Source organism: Coregonus lavaretus (assembly GCF_964263955.1).
Source record: "Coregonus lavaretus genome assembly, chromosome: 24".
NCBI lineage: Eukaryota > Metazoa > Chordata > Actinopteri > Salmoniformes > Salmonidae > Coregonus > Coregonus lavaretus.
This window is the reverse complement of record NC_140011.1, coordinates 16,419,197-16,438,436: the sequence shown is the minus strand read 5'-3', so window position 1 is coordinate 16,438,436 and position 19,240 is coordinate 16,419,197. Positions and strand designations below refer to the sequence as shown.

At 41.2% G+C, this 19,240-nt stretch overlaps 1 protein-coding gene across 1 annotated transcript in view; it reads left to right on the top strand.

Moving 5' to 3' along the window:
* LOC311100001 (tumor necrosis factor receptor superfamily member 10B-like) overlaps positions 1–10,168 on the top strand; it is a 35,186-nt gene extending 25,018 nt beyond the window's left edge. The window contains exons 3-10 of the mRNA XM_084140730.1: positions 260–391; positions 1,926–2,037; positions 4,575–4,708; positions 5,340–5,432; positions 5,537–5,595; positions 5,914–6,219; positions 6,654–6,690; positions 7,928–10,168. Of these exons, the coding sequence (XP_083996856.1) occupies positions 260–391; positions 1,926–2,037; positions 4,575–4,708; positions 5,340–5,432; positions 5,537–5,595; positions 5,914–6,219; positions 6,654–6,690; positions 7,928–8,229 (1,175 nt within the window). The 3' untranslated portion in view covers positions 8,230–10,168. The remainder of the gene's footprint in view (positions 1–259; positions 392–1,925; positions 2,038–4,574; positions 4,709–5,339; positions 5,433–5,536; positions 5,596–5,913; positions 6,220–6,653; positions 6,691–7,927) is intronic.
* Positions 10,169–19,240: the final 9,072 nt, after the last annotated feature.

Here is a 19,240-nt window from a genome sequence, read left to right as displayed (position 1 = left end):
CACTAGTAGTATATAGTCTATTCCAGTTAGACATAGGAAAAGCACGCACACACACCCACACACACACACACCCACACACACTACCATCACAACGCACATATACACAAGCACACCACCCTTTGTGTTACTCAAAGAAATGCTACAGGCTAAATGTGTCCTAAATTTGGTTGAAGGTTAAATAAAACAAATAAAAAGGCTATAACAGAGTATTTGTATTTGTGTAAATGTTTTATTGGTTGTTTGGTTTATTGATCGACAGGTACGTTCGTGCAGAGGGCGTGTGACCGGAACATGGAGCAGGGGACGTGCATGCCCTGCGAACATGGCTTCACCTACACAGAACACTCCAACGGGATGAACCGCTGCCTGCCCTGTACCCACTGTCGCATGGGTAATGGAGTCCTCTGACTTTTATTTGTAGTCCTGTAACTGTTGTTTGTTGTTTTACCTGTTACCTGCCCTCTTTAGCTGTCCTTAAAGGATTATCTTACAACAAGTTTGTGTCGTTAGAAGAAGAGACTCTCCATTTTACATGAAGTTAGCTATTTCTGGTCAATCAACCAGAGTGCCTCTCTCTTTTGTCTGTTGCCAATTCATAAACTATTAACCAAGGTAAACACCCATTCCGGGAGTTTTTTCATGGAGCATTGGGCAATCACAGTTTAGCTTGATAGACTTTTGTTCCGGAGAGGGCAGAATAATACATTGTGGCTTTCTCCCTGTCTTAAAAGCTCCATGATCCAGTGGTATTACATGGCATATGTTGGTGTGTCTTTGTGGTTTTGTTTCACACACACTGAATGCAGATTGTTTGTTACCTGTCTCAGGAGAGTCATGTGTGTGTGTGTGTGTGCGTGCGTGGTTGCGTTACCTTGCACAGCAGTTGGGTGTGGTTGTGTTGTATTGTCTCCCACGCCATATGAAAGGCCTGACCCAAAGAAAAGAGACTATGGAGATTACTGTTACAGGGGAGTGACATGTTTTGTGCTTCCCCACTGGGAAAAAACTGGTTGAAGCAATGTTGTTTCCATGTTCCAAAAAAATAATAATCGATGTGATGGCGTGGAAAACAAATTGGATTTGCAAAAAGTCATCAACGTAAGGGCATTTAGTAATTTCACCCAACTTTTAACCTAAATCCAATGACATAGGGATTTATTTTGTTGATTTCATGTTGAATTCACATTAGTTGACAACTCAACCAAATGTAAATCAAAACTAGATGTTGAACTAACGTCTGTACCCTGTGGCTAGTCACTGAGGTATTGAGAAAGAACATTATTATATGAGTGCATCAGTGCATACACACCTCACAGTCCACACTGTGTAAACATAATATATACAAATCTTTGTCTTAAAACTCTCGTTCGAAATCACAATTTTATTAAGTTGTGGTTTAGAAAATGCTGTTTCAGAAGGCTTTCATCAAATAGTCTCTCACGCCCTATACAGAGAGAACATCTAAGAAAAGACAGATTTCAATCAAAACTCAGACATCGTATTTAAGAAAATGTATTTTCCAGCTACTATATCATCTTGTTAGTCTTTTGCTTTAGCTAGCTATATTACAAAGTTACTTTCTGCAGAATTCATTTTCTTATCATTCACATGTTGTAAAATCGTGTTTTTATGGTTCTTGTTGGGTCATTGTTTTAAAAGATTTTACGACCCAGTCAATTTAGTGGCTATTTTTTACCTTGGCATCGGTTTAGTTTATTGGTCCGACTCATATAAACATATGACTACACCTTACTTTACATTACCATACATTTTTTAAATGTCTGATAAGGATATAGTTACATAATAATAACCTAGTGATATATACCAGCAGAAACAGAACAGAACTGTAAAATAAACTGCTACCTGTATTATTGAATGTACAATATATCAGTACTCTCTCCCTCCCTCCCTCCCTCCCTTCACAGACCAGAGCCAGACAGTGCCCTGTACCAGTACAACAGACACCCAGTGCCAGTGTCAAACTGGCACCTTCTGCGTGCCAGAGCAGGCCTGTGAGGTCTGCAAGAGATGTGCCAAGTGAGTGCCAACTTCAAAATGTACACCCAAGGCTAAAAACAAAACAAAATCAAAGTTAGGCAAACAACATACAATTTAGGAGCACCAGAATCTTAACAAAATTGATTGAGATACAGCCTATATTGGGCCTATAAGAATTCTAGCTACTTTTGAAGCACATGTTTTGCCCTAGAAGCGAATATGTAATCCTGTAAAGACGTGTTTATTATAAAACTGTTGATACAAATACCTGTCATTGAAATTAAAAAGTAATTTGTGGAATATTATGTAAAAAGCACTATTTCCTATTGAGATGCATTACATTGAAAATTGTACACTGTTTCTTTAAGATTGTCAAACTAGTGAGTGAAGACATCCAAGCGATCTGTCAGAAGCCTTCCCTTTTCCTTCTGTGCCCCTAAGTGTTTGGATATACTGGTAAATTGCCAGATTGTTAGCTACCTAGCTAATTAGGTAACGTGACTGAACAAGGTGTCAACAAATGGTTAATGTTTCGCGAGTAGTTTTAGAACGGCCCATAACATCGTTTATGAATGTAAAAAATGGCCGCCAAAGCGTGATGGAAGGAAAAAAAACGTAGTGCTGGTAATATGGGTAAAACTTTTGAACGGTTTGGGCTAGAAACAAGCCGTTTTCTCGGGCTGGGTGGTAAACCGTATTGTACTATACACTGAGTTTACAAAACATTAGGAACACTTTCCTAATATTGCGTTGCACCCCCTTTTGCCCTCAGAACAGCCTCATTCGTCGGGCCATGGACTCTACAAGGTGTCGAAAGCGTTCCACAGGGATGCTGGCCTATGTTGACTCCAATGCTTCCCACAGTTGTGTCAAGTTGGCTGGATGTCCTTTGGGTGGTGGACCATTCTTGATACACACGGGAAACTGTTGAGAGTGAAAAACCCAGAAGCGTTGCAGTTCGTGACACACTCAAACTGGTGCGCCTGGCATTTACTACCATACCCCGTTCAAAGACTTTTGTCTTGCCCATTCAACCTCTGAATGGCACACAAACACAATCCATGTCTCGATTGTCTCAAGGCTTAAAAATAATTGTTTTACCAGTCTTCTCCCCTTCATCTACACTAATTTAAGTGAATTTAACAGGTGACATCAATAAGGGATCATAGCTTTCACCTGGTCAGGCTTTGTCACGGAAAGAGCAGTGTTTTGTACACTCAGTGTATAGCGGTATTGCCTTTACGAAAAAATATTGCTGTTAGAGTGCAGTATAACTGCAGTATACTGAAAATACTGCATCCAAAATAACACGTTTTTTGCAGTGTAACTGCAGTTACTGTGCAGTATCACTTCAGTTATTCTGCAGTTACTGCGTTCAAAATACTACAGTTGACTGCAATTACTGCACATTTACTGCAGGTTCAAAACTGCTATCTTTTTTTGTAAGGGTGATGCATGGACCGGTTTGGATTTTTTACTTTACCTTACATAACGGTATTTCAATGTCTGGGTTGTTTAATGTAATATAAATATAATAACTGAGTGATGAAACTCGAAAAATTATGGCAATCGTTAGCAGTAATAGAGTGCTAACAGTTGAGAACTGCCAATTTTCTACCAAGAGCTTTGGGTGAGCGCATGTACTTTTTTTACCATGAATATTGCCTGTGAGGCAGCGTAGGCGCCAGAAGCACCCTAGAAATCAGTCCCTTGTGGCTAAAGTAAGAACTGCCATTGAATCCATTGAAAATACATGGTTTTTGATGATAATAATAAATAATAAAAAGGAAACCTGACTTTTCACCAAATAGAGGCATACAAAGACAAAACAAATGTGGTACAGTGTGGAAATTATAACAAATGAATTAAGGAAATGCAGAAAATTATTTTGGGTTGAAGTTTGATTGAACAGTTTAAAACAATCAGAAAGCCCCATTAAAACCACTTACAATGTATGTGTTGCCACCCTAGGGTCATGCACTACTCATGAAGCATATTTGGAACTTGTATTATTCAAAAACATAAAAATACTGTCAAAAACCATCATACCGTCAAAAATAAGAAAAATATTGTGATATGATATTTTGGCCATATCGCCCAGACATATTTTCTCTGTAGTAATGGTGCAATCATGACGGTCACAAATCTGCGCTCGCTTTTTTTCTCTAGGGCACTCGGAAATAGCGGTACAGCGAAGCATCATCATTACAACAATTATTATGTGGGTGATTTTTTTTCTAGGCGCACTGGTCCTCCCAAATAAAAATTAGAGGTCGCACAGAAAAATATTTAGGAGCATATACGACCAAAGTTGTCACAATTTAGAGCCATGTTTACACCTCCAGACCCCAGTCCAGAGATCACACCACTAGGCATACTAAACAGTAGCCTGGTCCCAGATCTGTTTGTGCCGTATAGCCAACTCCTATTGGCATGACCATAGGAGTTGGCAAGACTACACAAACAGATCTGAGATTAGCATTATGTCATATTTTAACCAAGTCTCTACTGAACTAACACTAGCCCCTTCAAAAAATATTATACTAATTCCTCTATCTCTTTTCTTGTCTTCGCAGTTGTAAAGCGGGGGAGGAGGTGGTGAAGAAATGCACCCCCATCTCCAACACTGTGTGTAGGAAACGGGACGTCTCTCCTACCCTCCACCCGACTGCCCTCCCCACCCCCGCCCCCAGCTCACCAGAGACCATAGGTAGGTCTACATAAGTCTTTAGCTCTCTGTCTTATAGTCTCTGAATCATTTTTATTGAGGACCAATCAAATAAACAGAATGAACAGCATACAGTTGATGTCACATGCTCGTCAGTGGAGAGCAAATTCCTACTTTAGTAAAGTCATAGGTTATGAGGTGTTTTATTGCGAAAGAATATGCATATTTTCTATGAAGTCTGAGACATGATTCTAAATCAGTGGTATTCAAAGTCGGGGTTGCGACCCCTAGTGGAGTCTCGGGGGAACTGCAGTGGGGTCGCCCCAAATATTTGTTAGTTTTATTATGTACACCAAATTAAGAGTACAGATTATTGTATGAGACAATATGCAAACGTTTTTGAAAAAGATCATTTGAAAAATACAATTGTATTGAATTAATGTATTTATTGGTTTCTGATGAAAATGCAATGAATTTAAGGTTATTTGTTGATGTAAAAATCTAATTTTACAGATTTGACGGTTGTGTCATTAGATTTGGGGTGGGGTCACGAGAAATGATTGTGGAAAAAACAGGATCCCCAGAAATCTTGTAGAAAAAATGGGGTCCCCACTGAGAATGTTTGAATACCGATGTTCTAAATGGTTGTTTCCTCATTTCCCCTCCCCAAAAGTTACGCCATTGGTCATTCTGCTCTTGCTCTTCCTCCTCGCCATCGGGATTGGTGTGTGGCTTTGGATCAAGAGGCCATGTACATTTCGGCCAGGTGAGTAACCAAAAGAAATGTCCCTTGCCACTCCTGTGTATTGAAATAAATATTGACTCAAAACATTGTAGATTGATTGTCTAATAGTTCTCTATGTGTTTTAGTTTGTCTCTCAGGTTCAGACAGTTGCTGTGACTCCAGTGACATCGTGAAGATTGCCATTGTAAGTTTTCCCATCTCTATTCCTTTAGTTATGCCATTGGGGTTATGTTATATACTGTCAGTGTAGATCAATATATGTATGTTGGATTGATATGAATCTCTGGTGGTGAAATGTTTTAATGCGTCTTCTCAGAATGTCTCTCTCTCTCTCTCTCTCTCTCTCTCTCTCTCTCTCTCTCTCTCTCTCTCTCTCTCTCTCTCTCTCTCTCTCTCTCTCTCTCTCTCTCTCTCTCTCTCTCTCTCTCTCTCTCTCTCTCTCTCTCTCTCTCTCTCTCTATATATATATATATATATATATATATATTTCTCTCTCCCTCAGGATGAGAGTGGGCCCACAGCAGAGGAGAGACAGAACAGCCAGAATGCTGGCCTGGAGGGGGAGGTGGGCGAGGAGGTCCGTCCCGAGTCACGTCCCCTGCTGCAGGAGACCCAGGATGGCCTGATCAAGGCCTCCCCTCCCCTGGGACTGGGGGAAGATGAGGACCGGGGCCTGGGCGACAGCCTGCCCAACACCACCAGCTCCTCCCAGACCAGCCTGTCGGCCCTGCCCACCGCCGGGGCAGCCTCGTCGGGCAGCTCCCCCCGACACAGCCCCTCCGCCCAGAGACTGCAGCCCACAGCCAGGGTGAGTGAGGCAGGGGAGATGGTTGGGGGTGTGGGGTAGGAGAGCTTGAGGGATATGGGGGCAGAGGAGGTTAGATGAGGACAGGGAACTTGGGAGAGAGTGGAAGGTAGGGGGCACGGTGATAGTAGGAGGGGGGACAGAGGGACAGGGACCCTGGGGCTAGGTTTGGCCCAGGACACAAAACCACACAAGCCCTGCTTGCACCAGATCATGTGAGCACAACTTCAGTTCTAGAGGGCAGATAATGGAGTTGTGTATTCCTGCAACAGACACATGTCCTATGAAGTTTTCAGTATTTTTACCAAGGCAGACTTTCATAATACTAATAATATTTTATTTATTTCTAAACGGATAACAGATTTGTCCCTGGTGGCCCCTGGTGGTCTGTAGAAGGACTGTGGTTAACTATTGTTTTTCCTTCTGTTGTGTTTCAGGATGATCCTCTGCAGAATAGACTGGTGTCCCTGCTAGGTAAGAAACCCCACACAGAGCTGGAGGGTGGGCCGGGTCCTAGTAGGGAGAGGTTCCACACACACACACCATAAAGAACACATTCATCATGTCCTGACTGGGGTCTGTTTAGAAGAGATCATTTTTACAGAACGGTCAAATAGAAATGTATTGTGTAGAACAAATACTGTGTGATCGTCAGGTGAATAGGGTGTACTAGTTACATTTCTATATGCAAAGTTCTGAGCGTTTCACCTCACTGAATACACTCCATAGAGATGGAATACCGTCAAGTTAATGTCAGGCCTCAGAAAATCTAAACAATCATGAATTTGATTCATTATTAAATTATGGATTTTATATGGGGTCCTTTCATCCTACGATTTTAATTTGATGAATAGGGACTCCTATAGGGTATTTAACTAGTAGTGCGTGCTACTGAACTATACTATTATGTAGTCAATATAGCTTGGCTTTGTGTGTATCTCTCCCTGAAGTAAATTCTGTGTGTGTAGCACTTATTTACTAACGGCTCCACGTTTAAACCTCGTTACCTCTGTATTCAGTGGTTGATTGCTTTATGAGTTAATTCTCCGGCACTATAAGGTTAGCAACAATTTACAATTTGGACCCTAACAAGGAGCTCTATTGTAAGGCTGAGAAAATTGACAAAATGTGACGGGGGAAGCACACTGCCTGAACAGACCCCCACAGAATATTTTTTTTTCTTTATTTTTGTAAAAATAATTTAATTTAGTTTTCTAGACAATACACAAATATACATATAAAAAGACAATAGACAGCTTAACATTCCACAAACATAGATCCAAAACTAGACATGACGTTGGCTGGGACTTAATGTCCAAACTTCAACATAAAGAAAAAAGATGAATAAAGACAAACCATCAATTTAAACGTACATACATTTCAACAAACATTAATGACAGACCACCACAGATTCTGAAATAGATAATAGTTGATGCAGAGCACCATTAAATCAGTGCAGGACTGTACATGTTTATCTATAGAAAAGCTCTCTTATTACTGTTTTTGCTGCTTACCTTTTTTAAAATGAATTATTAAAGTACAATAAGTTTTTGTCCTGACCATGTGACTGGTTCAGGAAAAAAGTTTGGATCTCGGTTATTGTCTATAACTAGAGCCACATTTTCTTGGTGGAAAACAGGAAATAAATCCCCTATTTTTGATAGTAGCAACAATGAACCAAGGTACCACTTCTTCTCTTTTCTCTCCCCAGGGGATGAGACATCCCTGAAGAAGAGCTTTGACCTCTTCGACGAGTGCCTGGACATACGGATCCACAACAAGTTTTTCCGCTACATCGGCGTCAATGACAACCACATCAAGATGGCTGAGAGTGCCCCCCCTGGCGACAAGGTGTATGACCTGCTGAAGAACTGGATGCAGAAGGAGGGCCTGAAGGCGGACATCAATGCCCTGCTCCAGGCCCTTCTCAGCCTGGACCAGAGGCGCTCCGCTGAGAGCATTGCATTCGCTGCCATCCAGAAGGGTTACTACAAACACGCAGACACGCCCTGACACCCCCAGCCTACTGGGGGGCGCTGCCTCAGAGACATGTGTGGATTGAGATTAAATCAAAAACATTGTTGAAAGACAACTTCAACTCTTATCGGCCTAAATGGCCTGATGTATTCTGCCAAATGCCTGTGCTTCTAAAACAACACCAATGGAGGAGTTGGAGATCAACAATGTTGTCTTTCGAATATCTGCTGGTGTATGGTCTGGTGTATTTGGCCTAAAGGCCAGTGCTCTCTAAAACAAAACATAAAAAACAAAATGGAGGAGTTGGAGATGGACGTTGTTTTCTTTGGAAGATAGCATTATTGTCCAAAAAGGCCTGGTGTGTCCAGTCGTCATGGCTTTCTAAAACAAAACAAAAACATAAAATGGTGGAAGAGTTAAATGTTGTTGATAGATGTTGATGTTGTCTTCCAAGATGGCCTGATTTATTTAGCCTTGCTAGGCCTGATGTAAGCTGAGAGCTGATTGGATGGGTCTGGAGCTCACCTTTGACCTCCATGATTTTACGCCCCGCCCCTTCTCTCTGAGCGACTGACATGGCTTATAGGCCAATACCGACCCCTGGGACAGGGACATACACTGGTTTGTAGGAGTGGCATTAGCTAGCACATTCTTACGCCCAGGCGTTGCTGACGCCTGCCAGATATTACAACGCCTGGATAGGTATTTTAAGTATCAGCTAACCACATCATATGTTATACCAATCTGTCAGTCAATGACACAGTCGATGGCGTGGCACGCAACCACTGTGTCTACTTGATGCACTGGCCTCTGGCACATGTAGGGTTTAGAGCTACACGTAACAAATGCCCATATTAGGCAGAAGTTTATATGTTTAAACTACAGGTAGAGATAGGCCATTTAAGCATAATGCTGTTAACAATTACAGTAAAATATGGACCATATTGTACTCTGTTAGTTTAAAATGCAGGTTAATATGAGTCATGACCATATTAGAAGTATTTTAGCCACAGTTAGATATGGTTCATTTCAATATTTACATATTTCTGTGTAAATATGTGTCATACGGTGGTCCGTTACTGTTACTGTTTTTTTTCCAGAATTCATTTATGAATTAAAACGTGCCATAGGCTCATTTAAAGTGTATACGTGCAGGTAAGGGCAAGGACGTAAACATTTTTTGTTTTTCATAAGTGACTAAACTGAATGTTTTATAGACTGCATTGTTAGTTATTTAGTTTTTCAGTGTTAATGCATTCTCACACTTGTTGGAAGGAGTTTCTGTAGCTATTTCTTTTGTTCGTGAAATGTTTCTCAAATGTTTCCTACAAACACTCAGAGCCCTCAAGGTTTCATATTTTTGTATTTATTGACATATTTATTTTAAACGAATTATAATTACGTGTCATTATTTATGCAATTACGAACACAGCAGCCCTGGAAAACTAAATAGGGCAGTAATGTGTTGCTACATTATCATGACTACATTTATCTAGAGGGCAACATGACTGAGGTCAAATAGACAGACAGGAGTGGCTGACCTGCATTTGGGGTTAATCCTGTCCTGCTCGATGGCGCCGAACTGATCAAAGACTATGTTCAGTCAGTGCACATACAGTCAAAGAAGTTCATAGTTACCATATGCCATTTCTGCACATAGAGTTTCTTATTCAATCAAGCATGTTATCATAATGTCACTTTTGTGTTTTGGCTCTTGTAATTATGCTTAACTCGACATTTGTCAGTCCATTGGTGGACTATTGAAAACGTCTCTCTCTGTGTTAGAGGGCCGGCTTTTCAAGCCACAAATTATATGCCTGATTCACACTGTAGGGCCGACGTAAACTGTACTTTTCACATTGTCCAGTATAGCTCTGCTCGGTTTGGCTCAGTAGTGTGAAAAGGTTAATAATGTATTGATAAAAAGTTGGACTCCTTTATACATGTCAACAAAGACATGAATATACAGGTACGCAAATCACGTTGTTTCTCATTGTTTGGCTCTGTCGAGAAGATGAAGGAAAGCTTTTCTGGATATTTAAGTCCCAAGTTATTTAAAATTTTTGAAAAGTCCAAGTTTATTTCCTGTAGCGTCCTTTGTACCTACATTACAAAGAGTGGATTTATGTGCTTCACAAAATATATATATATATATATATATATATATATATATATATATATATATATATATATATATATATTTACAGTTTTATTAACAAAAAAAGAAAAGCCTTAAAACAGAAGGAACCAAATGAAGTGTGAAGTAAGATGCTTAGAATAGACCTAGCGAGGCCATAAGTGGTTAATTGTTAGACCTAAGTACTAGCATATGATTACTAAGTACTAGCACATTAAACTTGGTTTGGCCCCTTTTTCCCTCCAGTCTAGTGGCTACACTTATGTCAAAGAGGGAAGAATTATATTTTAGCCAACAGATTTGAAGCTACAGTGCTGGCACTGCCATCTAGTGACGGACAATGAAAAAACAGCCTGCATCAATTTCAAGGGACCTTTTTTTTCCTAATTCTTCCTAATGCTTTTCTACAAACTTTTTTAACACATCTCTTCCATTACGATAGTACCTTTGAGACTGCTTTTGGCTCTTTTTTTATGAAGTTTTAGGAGTTAGGATTATACATTGGCATTCATATCATGTTTGCTCTGTGGCAGTCTCACACCTCACTTCTGTTTATTTCGTTGCATAGCTCCAAAACTTGTTTATACTGCCTATGTAAATGTTTTATGAACAAATGTTTTTTCTTATTTAAGTCATTTTCTCCCTTAGACAATTGTTTGCTAGTGTCTGGATTTCAGATAAGAATGTGTCAAAGCCATTGTATTTGTTTAATGTCAATTTGAAATAAACATTTTGTACAAATATCCCATCTTTGCCTTTTGTATTGAATCTTGTATTAAAGGGATAGTTCACCCAAATTATAAAATGACACATTGGTTTCCTTACCCTATATGCATAAGGTATAACAGCAATTCATGCTTTGGTTTAGTATCCCTGGCAATATTTCCACATGCTAACGTTTTAGCATTTGTGGCACAAATCCCATTCAAGTCATGGGACTGATATTAGCATTTTTTTTGCATCATGTCCAAATAATCTAAAAGTATCTCAAATGTATTGTGAAGCTCCACAAAGTCACTTATAGATGATTTGAACATAATACGAGAAAAACGCTAATATGACTTGAATGGGATGTGTGCCACAAATGCTAAAACATTAGCATGTGGAGACAGAGCCAGGGAGGCTAAACGAAGGCATGGATTGCTGTCATACCTTGTCCATAGACTGCTACAGAGTAAGGACAACAATATTTTGTAATTTGCATATTTGTATTCCAAAACTGAATAACTTCAACAATTAATTTCAAATTATTTTAATACTGCACTACAGTGAGGGAAAAAAGTATTTGATCCCCTGCTGATTTTGTACGTTTGCCCACTGACAAAGAAATGATCAGTCTATAAATTTAATGGTAGGTTTATTTGAACAGTGAGAGACAGAATAACCCATGTCAAAAATGTTATAAATTGATTTGCATTTTAATGAGGGAAATAAGTATTTGACCCCCTCTCAATCAGAAAGGTCCCCCTAATCAAGAAAGCACATATACAGGGCCGTCTGAAGTTTGCCAATGAACATCTGAATGATTCAGAGGAGAACTGGGTGAAAGTGTTGTGGTCAGATGAGACCAAAATCAATCTCTTTGGCATCAACTCAACTCGCCGTGTTTGGAGGAGGAGGAATGCTACCTATGACCCCAAGAACACCATCCCCACCATCAAACATGGAGGTGGAAACATTATGCTTTGGGAGTGTTTTTCTGCTAAGGGGACAGGACAACTTCACCGCATCAAAGGGACGATGGACGGGGCCATGTACCGTCAAATCTTGGGTGAGAACCTCCTTCCCTCAGCCAGGGCATTGAAAATGGGTCGTGGATGGGTAGTCCAGCATGACAATGACCCAAGACACACGGCCAAGGCAACAAAGGAGTGGCTCAAGAAGACGCACATTAAGGTCCTGGAGTGGCCTAACCAGTCTCCAGACCTTAATCTCATAGAAAATCTGTGGAAGGAGCTGAAGGTTCGAGTTGCCAAACGTCAGCCTCGAAACCTTAATGACTTGGAGAAGATCTGCAAAGAGGAGTGGAACAAAATCCCTTCTGAGATGTGTGCAAACCTGGTGGCCAACTACAAGAAACGTCTGACCTCTGTGATTGCCAGCAAGGGTTTTGCCACCAAGTACTAAGTCATGTTTTGCAGAGGGGTCAAATACTTATTTCCCTCATTAAAATGCAAATCAATTTATAACATTCTTGACATTCGTTTTTCTGGATTTTGTTGTTGTTATTCTGTCTCTCACTGTTCAAATAAACCTACCATTAAAATTATAGACTGATCATGTCTTTGTCAGTGGGCAAACGTACAAAATCAACAGGGGATCAAATACTTTTTTCCCTCACTGTATATTATACAACAATGAGTGAAAGAATGGCGTATTATGAAGTATTTAAGAATATTGTTATATACAGAGTATTCATGATCTATTTGTTTCTTCATTTCAATAAACTAGCTAGCTAGTGTGTACTAGCTAGATAGTGTGTACTAGCTAGCTGCTCTAGTAACAGTGGTTAACATAATGCCCTGGACCAGAGTTAATGTACCGACTGGTATGTGCATAGCACACAGCGCTGGAACAAAGCTACTGAAGATCCATGTGACCAAAAAACATCTACAGGTTGCGCACGCACATACCATCTGAGATGCATGCACTTTGAGGTTCGCAGACTAGGCGGTCTCAGCGCGCATAATTTGCAGCTGGATGCTTCTGTCGATTCAGGAAGTCAACTGAAACTCAAATTCAATAAAGAGGCGGTTACTTTCAATTACTTCTCAATAAACTGAATTTTTGAATTTTTAATTCAAATTACTTCCGGAATTGAGTGACAATTAGAATTGACCTCAACCCTGTTCCACATAATGCTGTTCCACTGTGTAGTTAGTTCCTTAGTGGTGTCATAATGCCATTCTACTGGGCAGCCTGTGATGTCAAAATACCACAACATTCCTATGGGGCTCTCGAGTGGCGCAGCAGTCCAAGGCACTGCATCTCAGTGTTAGAGGCTTCACTATAGACCTTGGTTCGATTCCAGTCTGTATCACAATCCGGCTGTGATTGGGAGTCCCATAGGTCCGCGCACAATTGGCCCAGCGTCATCTGGGCTTGGGTAGGCCGTCATTGTAAATAATAATTTGTTCTTAGCTGAGTTGCCTAGTTAAATAAAGGTTAAATTCACATCACTTTGTTGTCCTGCCTAATTTTTAAGATAGTGCAGAGACTGACCTTTTCCGGTCTGGCCCTGGTGGTTTTGTGGGTGTGCAGATGGTGAGGAAGAGCAGGACGTTCGACAGCTGGACAACGCCAGGAACCTGGTACATTTCAGGGGCCGCCAGCAGAGAAGGGCCCTGCTGGAAAGGCCACTAAGTCTCCGGGCTGAGTTCCAGGAGGAGGAGGGGGAAGCGGTAAGGGCTCACAGGTGCCGAGCGGGAGCAGTTCTGGGAACTGTACTAGGACCGGGTAAGAGGAAACGTACAGAGAATGGTGTGTCCATGTTGGCAACACCAGTAGCTGATCTTCCAAGGCGGATGTCTGGCCATAGGTGTGTTTCCCTGCTTGAGAACCAGCAGAAGCAGGACCAGGGGGAGGTCCACCAGCCACAGGCTGGGCTATAACTAGAGCCAGAGGCCCTCCCTCTCCAGAGACTCCACCATGAGAGAAGAATAAGCAGGGGAAGCCAGCAGCACAGCAGACGCAGCAGCAGGAGGAAGTCTGGGCCGCAGGACAGTCGTTATGTTATTGCCATTAGGTTAGGTTAGGTTAGGTTAGGACACCAGGGACAGAGTGTACATTGACCACAGTAATGAGTGAAGATGAGACAGCATTCCAATACGAATTTCCAGTGAAACGAGAGGACAAGGCAACCCACTACTCTGGCCCCGTCTACCCTCTGCTCCTACACCCACAGGATTTGCTGCCACAACAACAGCCCTTCAGATTCCCTCCAGCACACCTACTTCAGCTGGAGACCTGTCCTCCTGCCCACGTTTCCCCACCTCAGGTGCCTCTTGCTGGGCTAACTCAGCTTGAGCCGCAGGGTCCTTCTGGAGCTTTCCTTCGGGAGCCATCTCCACTCCAGCTCCAGCCCCAGGCATATCCAGAGCCTACCCTGCCAGCACCAGGCCCTTGCGGGGCAGCCATGGAGGACGGACGGGGCCAGTGGTTCCAGAACACTCAATGTAAGATCTGTGGAGCTCTGGAGAGGTGCTGGGCCAACCTACAACGCTCACGGTCACGACCGCACCCACAACGCACTGCCTCCATAGAGACGAGAGGAACCACAGTCCTCCAGAGGAACCAACTGATCCTGGAGGAGAGAAGGTGCAGCAGGAAGAGGAGGAGGGAGGAGTGAGAGAGTGAGAGGAGGGAGGCTCGAAGGAGGGACAGAAAGGAAAGGGAAAGAGCACTGCAGGATGGCAGGAGCCAAGCAGAAAGTCCCAGACAGCAACAATGCATAATTTATTGTTCTTTATCCAGAGTGGCATCAGGCCTTACCCATGTCAAGAGCAACTAAGAACCAAAATGCTCCCAAAATATTCCCAAAATACAGAAGTTCATCCTACAGTCGACTTTGTTCTCCTTTTTGCTATTATTATTGAAGGCACGGAGGCGAGTGGGGCTTGCATTAAATCCAGCTGTGACAATGGTCAGTTTTGGTTATAGTTCTCTGCCTCATTCACCTGTGACCTGCTCTGTCCACAGTGAGTGGCCAATGACCTTATTCCTCTCCTTCTTGTGTTCTGTTCAGTAGGTGGGAAACATTTCTAAACCTGTCCTATACAAACACATATTTTAGTTTTTGGTTGCAAAATGTAATAACTGTGCATTGTGTTGTTGGTGGAACTGCTTTGATTCTCATTCAACCACATTATACCCCATTTCCTTAGTTTCGTTTGGAGTTCTCATATTCCTAAGATTTACACTATGTGCTAACATGTGGGTTTCGTGATCTGATCAATACTATCTGATCAAGATTTGTCGTTTCTACACATGGTATTAAAATGTGTCTCTTATCCATTCACAGTGTCTGCATTGTGACCAGATTTCCTAATATGCAAATTATTTCACTGATATTTTTTCTACATAAAATGTACTTATTTATTTTAAGACACATATTGATGCCGTAAGTCAATGGTGCCACCTGTCAATGATTTTAGAGTGCAGGATAATTATTATTTAAATGGTTTTACTGTCTAGCTCCGTCTACACTAGATCTGTCTAATGAAATCCAGACACAATCTGATCACATTCAGATCACAATGCGTCTTTTAATCATCTACACCTGTCTATAAAAATGTTAATTAGGCACCAAATGAAAGAAAACTGACTGAATCAGGCAGGAACTACCTGGACTCATTTTCGATTTCCGTTGCAAAACATTTTGAAAAGTTTCTGTTGCATGCCCTAATAAATATAACCCAGGCTATGATTGGTAGAAAATTATTGGTAGATCCCCAATGATCCACACCTGGTGATCTTGTTGATCTCGGAGCCGAACAGCATCTGGAACATGACGTCCATACAGGACCCCCATGGTGGCCATGGGGACCAGGAAGACCAGCACCGATAGGCAGGTGGTGTAGGCCCGCCTCTTCTGCGCCCAGGTCACACCTCCAGGCACCAGGTGTGGTGGATGTCATACAAGGAGTCATACTTTTTCTGGGAGGAAGGGAAGGGGTTAAAGGATGTAAGCTCGGTTTGAAAACAAAAAACAAAAACTGTAGTCTCTTTTTTTTACCCAATCCTAGACTAAATTAGTTATCAGTGACAAAAAAAACTCATTATGATATATTGTAGTAGCACGCTCTATTAAAGGTCTGAATGTCCGTCCATATCAGCAGAAACATCCCTAGCCCATAAAACCGTACCCCAAGGGCTAGATTCAATCCGGAGCGTGGAAGATCTACATTATAGCACGATTGAAATTGAAAGGTAATTTCCCATTAACCTCTACGGGATCGGCGTCCCTATACCGGGATGGTTGCTGCTCAATATGCACTATGTGACTAGAATGGCGTTGTAAACAACAGCCAACTTTCCAGAACATAGACATGTCTTATATGGGCAGAAAGCTTAATTTCCTGTTAATCTAACTGCAGAGTCCAATTTACAGTAGCTATTACAGCTAAAAAATACCATGCTATTGTTTGAGGATAGTGCACAACAACAAAACACTTTTGTCACGGCAACTGGTTTGATACATTCACCTCTGAAGGTAAATAATGTACTTACATTCAGTAATCTTGCTCTGATTTGTCATCCTGAGTGTCCCAGAGATAAAATGTAGCATAGTTTTGTTTGATAAAATAAATTTTTATATTCAAATGTAGGAACTGGGTTCTACAGTTTGACCCCCTGCTGTCTCTGGCCATCTAGATGTGTGAAGGTTAGTGTATTTTCTGTAGGGAAGCTAATGATCCATCATGTATGACATTCCTGGGAGTATGTAAACTTAAATGTTTTATTATCATAGCATTTTTGAAAGTGTATAAATTGACCAATTCGGAACATTTGGGAAAACTCCTGGCATACTTGATACAAAATATTGTGTACATTTACATTTTAGTCATTTAGCAGACACACTTATCCAGAGCGACTTACAGATATTTAGTGCATACATTTTTCGTGTTGGTCCCCCGTGTGACCTGTAGTCTCGTGTAGCTCAGTTGGTAGAGCATGGTGCTTGCAATGCCAGGGTTGTGGGTTTGTTTCCCATGGGGGACCAGTATGAAAAATGTATGCACTCACTAACTGTAAGTCGCTCTGGATAAGAGCGTCTGCTAAATGACTAAAATCTGATGTAATCCTTGGAGTCATTAAAACTCGTTTTTCAACCACTCCACAAATTTCTTGTTAACAAACTATAGTTTCGGCAAGTTGGTTAAGACATCTAGTCAATTGGAGTCAATTGGAGGTGTACCTGTGGATGTATTCAAGGCCTACCTAACTCAGTGCCTCTTTGCTTGACATCATGGGAAAATCAAAAGAAATCAGCCAGACCTCCACAAGTCTGGTTCATCATTGGGAGCAATTTCCAAATGCCTGAAGGTACCATGTTCATCTGTACAAACAATAGTACGCAAGTATAAACACCATGGGACCACGCAGCCGTCATACCGCTTAGGAAGGAGACGCGTTCTGTCTCCTAGAGATGAACGTCCTTTGGTGCGAAAATTGCAAATCAATCCCAGAACAACAGCAAAGGACCTTGTGAAGATGCTGGGGTAAACAGGTACAAAAGTATCTATATCCACAGTAAAACGAGTCCTATATCGACATAACCTGAAAGGCCGCTCAGCAAGGAAGAAGCCACTGCTCCAAAACCGCCATAAAAAAGCCAGACTACGGTTTGCAACTGCACATGGGGACAAAGATCGTACTTTTTGGAGAAATGTCCTCTGGTCTGATGAAACAAAAATAGAACTGTTTGGCCATAATGACCATCGTTATGTTTGGAGGAAAAAGGGGGTGCTTGCAAGCCGAAGAACACCATCCCAACCGTGAAGCACGGGGGTGGCAGCATCATGCTGTGGGGGTGCTTTGGTGCAGGAGGGACTGGTGCACTTCACAAAATAGATGGCATCATGAGGAAGGAAAATTATGTGGATATATTGCAGCAACATCTCAAGACATCAGTCAGGAAGTTAAAGCTTGGTCGCAAATGGGTATTCCAAATGGACAATGACCCCAAGCATACTTCCAAAATTGTGGCAAAATGGCTTAAGGACAACAAAGTCAAGGTATTGAAGTGGCCATCACAAAGCCCTGACCTCAATCCTATAGAACATTTGTGGACAAAACTGAAAAAGCGTGAGTGAGCAAGGAGGCCTACAAACCTGACTCAGTTACATCAGCTCTGTCAGGAGGAATGGGCCAAAATTCACTCAACTTATTGTGGGAAGCTTGTGGAAGGCTACCTGAAACGTTTGACTGAAGTTAAACAATTTAAAGGCAATGCTACCAAATACTAATTGAGTATATGTAAACTTCTGACCCACTGGAAATGTGATGAAAGCTAAAATAAATCATTCTCTCTACTATTATTCTGACATTTCACGTTCTTAAAATAAAGTGTTGATCCTAAGACAGGGAATTTTTACCAGGACTAAATGTCAGGAATTGTGAAAAACTGAGTTTAAATGTATTTGGCTAAGGTGTATGTAATCTTCCGACTTCAACTGTAGATTCCTACATCACTGGCCTTTCTCTTGCATTTCAAAGATGATTTTAAAAAACAATAATAGAAAACACATGTTGTTTTGTTTGTATTATCTTTTACCAGATCTAATGTGTTATATTCTCCTACATTAATTTCACATTTCCACAAACTTCAAAGTGTTTCCTTTCAAATTATATCAAGAATATGCATATCTTTGCTTCAGGTCCTGAGCTACAGGCAGTTTTAGATTTGGGTATGTCATTTTAGGTGAAAATTTAAAGAAAGGGTACGATCCTTAAGAGGTTTTAAGCCGTAATATGCAGCGTTTAACTTGAACACAGGAACATTGCCTTTAAATTTAAATTGCTCTATAACTCGAATCTAGCCCTAAGTCTTGTTTGCTTCTTATAGATCTGGAGGCATTGGACACGCTAGGGCATTTTCCACTTTTCCACTTCCATTCTCCCACTTTTCTTTTTATCTGTAAGTACATTTCAAAGTGTCTAGGAGCTGGTGGTTGATTTTGTATCACGATGTAGTGAGATTTTCAGGTATTTAGCAGAACCTGCTGGTATGCTACATGTTGCCATTTTCTCAAAGTAACATTATGTTGTCGGAGTTGGGTGAAGACGTATGTTATACCGCACAGTTCACAGTAACTCCATCATGTTGATTTTTCAATCATTTATTCTTGAATAGACAAAAGAATCGATAATCGTCCATTAAGTTTTGGCTAAGTTTTCCAAATGGCAGGC